Source organism: Acyrthosiphon pisum, unplaced genomic scaffold (genome assembly GCF_005508785.2).
Source record: "Acyrthosiphon pisum isolate AL4f unplaced genomic scaffold, pea_aphid_22Mar2018_4r6ur Scaffold_21104;HRSCAF=23045, whole genome shotgun sequence".
Lineage (NCBI taxonomy): Eukaryota > Metazoa > Arthropoda > Insecta > Hemiptera > Aphididae > Acyrthosiphon > Acyrthosiphon pisum.
In genome coordinates, this window is record NW_021770535.1 from 36,425 (window position 1) to 41,653 (window position 5,229).

General features: G+C 27.4%; 2 protein-coding genes across 2 annotated transcripts; one reads left to right on the forward strand and one right to left on the reverse strand.

The window, feature by feature from the left end:
• Window positions 1–1,638: 1,638 nt before the first annotated feature.
• Window positions 1,639–2,167, reverse strand: LOC115034794. The gene is made up of 3 exons (XM_029492251.1): window positions 2,051–2,167; window positions 1,809–1,970; window positions 1,639–1,746 (listed from the first exon to the last, which is right to left on the reverse strand). Exons 1-3 carry the CDS (start codon window positions 2,165–2,167, stop codon window positions 1,639–1,641), a joined length of 387 nt encoding a protein of 128 aa, XP_029348111.1.
• A 781-nt stretch (window positions 2,168–2,948) lies between these two features.
• LOC107885252 lies at window positions 2,949–3,936 on the forward strand. The gene is made up of 3 exons (XM_029492252.1): window positions 2,949–3,115; window positions 3,249–3,411; window positions 3,898–3,936. Exons 1-3 carry the CDS (start codon window positions 3,003–3,005, stop codon window positions 3,934–3,936), a joined length of 315 nt encoding a protein of 104 aa, XP_029348112.1. The 5' UTR covers window positions 2,949–3,002.
• The last annotated feature ends 1,293 nt before the right edge of the window (window positions 3,937–5,229 follow it).

Sequence of the window (5,229 nt, forward strand, 5' to 3'; positions counted from 1 at the left end):
GATCCACCACTGCTATATTGTTCGTTTAATATGTTCCATATAGTCCTCATTTAGTGTCATACTTTAAAATATAAAAATTCTTATTCATCTAACATTATTTTATTGTTATAGAAGCTATGTCCGGTTTTATTACAAATGCAAATGATGAAAATACTTTCCACAAAGTAGCTGATAACTATATTCGTCATGCCCCGTCCAAAGAAAAATGAAAATAATAATACTTTGCGAGATTTTTTTAGTGCGAGAAGCATATTTATTATAAAAATTTTTTTTTTTCATTATTATTTTGTTAAAATATGGAAGGTATCATAATTTTTTTTTAGTTGTATCAGAAGTAATTTTGTATGACATAATATAATAATTTTTTTTTTTATTTAATACTCATATTATTATACTTAAGTATAAAAAAAAACTTGAATAACGTTATATTTAAAAATATATATTATTCTAATAGATGTATAAGAAGCATTATTTTTATTATAACATTTTTATACCTCAATATTTTATTTTCTTGTTAGGCTATCGGCTAATATTCATTTTGTATTTTATACTTATAATGTGTAATTATAAGACGTATGGATACATTTATTAAGAATTAATATTGTAATCAGTGTACAATGAAAACTAGTATGGTTTTGTAGTATATAAGTAACTACTAGGGGGTGGGAGGAGGGAGGTCTTCAACCACTCACTACTTCCCTTGGTATTTTTTTTTTCTTAATGAATATATTATGTAAAAAAAGAATACAATTTAAAAAAAATTTTGATATAATATATATATATATATCAGTTATTAATGTACACACCTCATATTATAGAAAATATCTGTGTACGTCACTGCATCATAGCACGGTTACAATTTTAACTGTAGCACCGGGTGTGAATAAAACAGGGCACTATAGTACAGGTTATTAAATGTAACTCATGCACGGTTTTTGAACTGACCACTGAATTGATTAAACACGGTAAATAAGAGCCCCATAGCATGGTTACAATTTTAACTGTAGCACCGTGTGTGAATAAAACGGGGCACTATAGTACAGGTTATTAAATGTAACCCATGCACGGTTTTTGAACTGACCACTGAATCGATTGAACACTGTAAATAAGAGCACCCATGCAGTGTTTCTGAACTGACCACTGAATTGATTAAACACGGAAAATAAGAGCACCCATGCATGGTGTTATATTTTACCATAGAATTTATACTGCACGGTGTCGTCCGTGTTAAAATTCGGTATTCAAATTTTCCCGAAAAACTTTCAGTGAACCAATATAGCACTGTGTCCGACACTCAAAATAGATATCAACTAAACATTGCCTGAACTTGAATTGTTACTCGGGTGGGTTCTCGAGAAAACGTAATTGGTAATCAAAATGTTGAAGTACGCCTCTGCTATTTACAACAGGAAAATGCATTTTTTTTTAATATTTTATACAAATTTCTCATTCAATTATGTTCTTAATAACTCTGAAATTCAAACCAAGTGAACTTATGAAGTATTTATGATTATAATTAAAATGTTTTAATGACCGTAGATAGAATAAATTAAATATCAATAAAAAACAATTCTTAAGAGTTAAGGTGGCCATAGGTGTTGACTCCACCCTACTGTACCTATTACTAATGACTATAATTTATATAATAATAAAGCTTACTATTTCTGAACGGTATGACTGTACTAAATCTACAATTACTAATTGGTCTTCATCAGTGATATCTTTCATACATTTATACATTGAAACCTATGTTTAAAACAGTAGGTAGTGGTTATTTTAAATATAATTTATATAAAATAATAATTTACTTTATCAGAACTCAGTTCTTTTTTGGCTCGTCTCTTTGCCATATCGTAAACATTTTTTAATTGAGTTACTGTTCTTTTTCCAGTTTCTGAGTTATTGTTATTGTACTGAGAAGTTATATACTCCCACAACTGGGTTTTCCTCTTTATGTTAATAGAATCAGTCTAAAATGCATATTAATTTTTAGTATGCTTATCACATTGTAATTTATAATTAACTATAAGGTTACCAGTCAAACACATACCTTAATATTTTCAATTACGTTCTTATGAGGAATTATTAGTTCCATTAACATTTCCTTTTCTTTTTCGGTAAAGTTTTTATTTCTCAAACGTTTGATAGCCGAAGCGCCCGTAGCCATCATCAACGAATAAACACACGACGCGCCGTTTAATATAATATTATTATATAATAATATAGTAATATATAGTGATATTGTAAAAACGAAAAATAATAGCACAGAAAATGGTACAGTAAACACGATGTTTGAAATGTTTGAATATTTTTCGAAAATATTTATAAATTATTAATTATTAATTTACACTTGATAATATAATCAGCAATCATTGTAATCAAATTAAATGTGGTATAATTTATTTGGTAATTATGGTTATCAATAAAATACAAAGTAATAATAATCTTTTATGCAACTCATTTTTTTTTTTACAAGCCGTTAACGAGTTAACGAGTGATTAAGTTACAGGTCCGTTAAAACATTTACAGGCTGGTCTTTATGCAACCGGCCCTAAATATTAATTGTCTTTACTTAAAAAATATTTTTTTCAAATGCTCAAAATGGACATCAGCAATAGAGTAAGATAGTAATGACGTCATGATAATATAATCAGTTGGTGATAAGAGTGGCTGGTTCCAAACAAAGCGATTTCTGTATGAGAATTATGCATAGTTTTAAAGTTTTCACAGAAAAATAGCATTAATAAAGTTAAGTTACCTTAAACAAGTTACGGTGTACAGTATTTGTGTTCTTAACTTTTTTTTTTTATAAAAATCTTTAATATTGGTTTATTTTGACCATTGTTAAATTACGTAAGTACTTAACGTTTGACTGCAGGTGGGTTTAAACAATAGTTGTGAATATAAATATATTTTTATTACAAATCCATATTTTTAAAGGTATTTTGCTTAATAGGTACAATGTTATTACTTTTTTTAATTTATTGTATAGGTAGTTCATTATGGTCAATTGTTTTGTACCAAATTGCAACCATTACAGCGAAACAAAAGTATGTAATTTTTTTAGATTTCCTGCGAATAAATTGTTGAAATTAAAATGGACACAAAATATAAGGTAGCTATTAGTTATATTCATTTATTTTGATTGTTAAATATACTATATCTGAATTGTATACCTAGGTTGTATGTGTTACCTATATTTCATAATTAGAATTTAATTGAATGTACATTATGTTGATATTTTTAAGGAGGTCTGACAGATGTCCAAGTGTGAACTCCCAAGTATGTAGCTGTCATTTTATTGATGGATTAAAAGAAAATAATCCAACAATATTCAGTTGGAATAAAGAAAAAAAATTTTTGTTTGTTTCCCCAGAGAAAAAAAATAAAAGGAAACCGAAACCTACCTCAGTATGTTAAATTTGTATTTAACATTTAATATTTACATTTCCATAGCAAGCTTTGGGTTAAAATAAAATTAAGTGTTGATGTTTAGTACCTAGTTACATAATATGCAACATATTATATTATATTCACTATTTTTTATTAAAAAACATTTTCAAAAGTGTGGTTTTCTTTGAATTTGAGTTTTAACCTTTAAGTTTTATTTGAATTTAAATTAATACTTAAATAGAAACCAATCGTTATTTAATTTAATTATTATCTAGTTTTTCTCTTTAGTTTTATAATCATTTTCTATACTTTGGTTTTTTAAAATACCTATTGAACATAATCTACATAAACATCAGCATACAAACAACACCCACAAACAGAATAATATAATTAATATAAATAATATAATTATTAAATAAAACTATATTTATTATATTATTGAGAAAATATTTTAAATAATAATTTATCAGGTACTTATTATTTTTATTTTTTTTTTTTTTGTAGAAAACAGTAGTTGCCAATGAGGAAGAATTACCTGATTAAATTGAAGAAAATTCTTCAGAAGTAGTATCTCTATCTCAATCAGATATTGATATTGAATCACAAATAAACTTATATGAATCTACCAAGCACAATGAAGAGAATTCAGTTTTAAATTTAAATGTTAAGTCGGTTGGATCCATTATTAATGAATCAGAAAATGCCCTTTTAAAGATTGAAATTGAGAGGCTTAATTCTACAATAAACAGTCTAAAAAAACAACCATTCTCGTTTGAATTTATAGAGGACAATGATGAAGCAATAACGTACTATACTGGAATGCCTAATAAGACTGTGATTTATTTATTATTTGATATTTTTAAAAATGTTTCGATAAATTATTTCTTAGGGTGGAACGTGGAAAGAATCAGTAGAACAGATCAAATTTTTATGACACTTATGAAATTACGTCATAACTTTGATTTCACAGATTTAGGAGTTAGATTTGGGTGTAGTCGTACAACTGTTACAAATATAGTATTGACTGGGATTCACGCATTTCATACTATAATATTTAAGACTTTCATGAATTCTATTTCGAGTCAACAAAAGAATAAAGCATGTTTACCCAGTGTTTTTAATAATTTTATGAACTGTCGTATGATTTTGGACTGTACAGAAATATATACTGTTAATACCTAGAAATTATCCTATATCTATAGCTACCTAAAATACTAAACACAACTATTGCAGAAATGATTATTCATTGGTTTACTTGTACAGAGTATGTTTGATCCTTCATACTAGCCTTAACTACACCTTTTAAATTATTGTCTACAAAAATACATTCCTTCACATGCCCACTTTCATATGCATTTTCACCCCTTTTGACTAACTTTACTTCTTCTTTAAAAAATGCATAAACACAATGCAATTTAATCCAACTAGACGCTGCCATGATCAGTATTGACACTTAGTTAGTAACACTAGTATTATTGTCTTACAATTAAGTGTAAATACTAAGTACCTAGTAAATTAAAAACTGTATTTCACTTTGAAAAACCAATATGGAATGTGTTTGTTTGGAACCAATAAATCTTATCACGGTGTGATAACATTATCATGACGTCACACTACCATACTCTATTAGTGTGTGTGGCGTCTATACGCGTCAATTGTAGCGGCACGGAGGGCTCTCACACGCACTCGCACACACATGTCAGTATGTAATAATATAGTGATCATGAAAAAAATGTTTATTTTTCACTCAAACACACGATTCTAATTCCAACAATACGTCGCAACGATTAACTCGATTTGCATTCTGACAAATATTCTTTTTTCCATAACATGTAC

Excerpts from the sequence above, each read along its gene's own strand:
- LOC115034794 (XM_029492251.1), bottom strand. The coding sequence starts at position 2,167 with ATGGCTACGGGCGCTTCGGCTATCAAACGTTTGAGAAATAAAAACTTT. Across the intron at positions 1,971-2,050 it reads ACGTAATTGAAAATATTAAG|ACTGATTCTATTAACATAAA; the intron begins GTATGTGTTTGA and ends TATGCATTTTAG. Across the intron at positions 1,747-1,808 it reads AAGAACTGAGTTCTGATAAA|GTTTCAATGTATAAATGTAT; the intron begins GTAAATTATTAT and ends TTTTAAACATAG.
- LOC107885252 (XM_029492252.1), top strand. The coding sequence starts at position 3,003 with ATGGTCAATTGTTTTGTACCAAATTGCAACCATTACAGCGAAACAAAA. Across the intron at positions 3,116-3,248 it reads AAATGGACACAAAATATAAG|GAGGTCTGACAGATGTCCAA; the intron begins GTAGCTATTAGT and ends GATATTTTTAAG. Across the intron at positions 3,412-3,897 it reads GGAAACCGAAACCTACCTCA|AAAACAGTAGTTGCCAATGA; the intron begins GTATGTTAAATT and ends TTTTTTTTGTAG.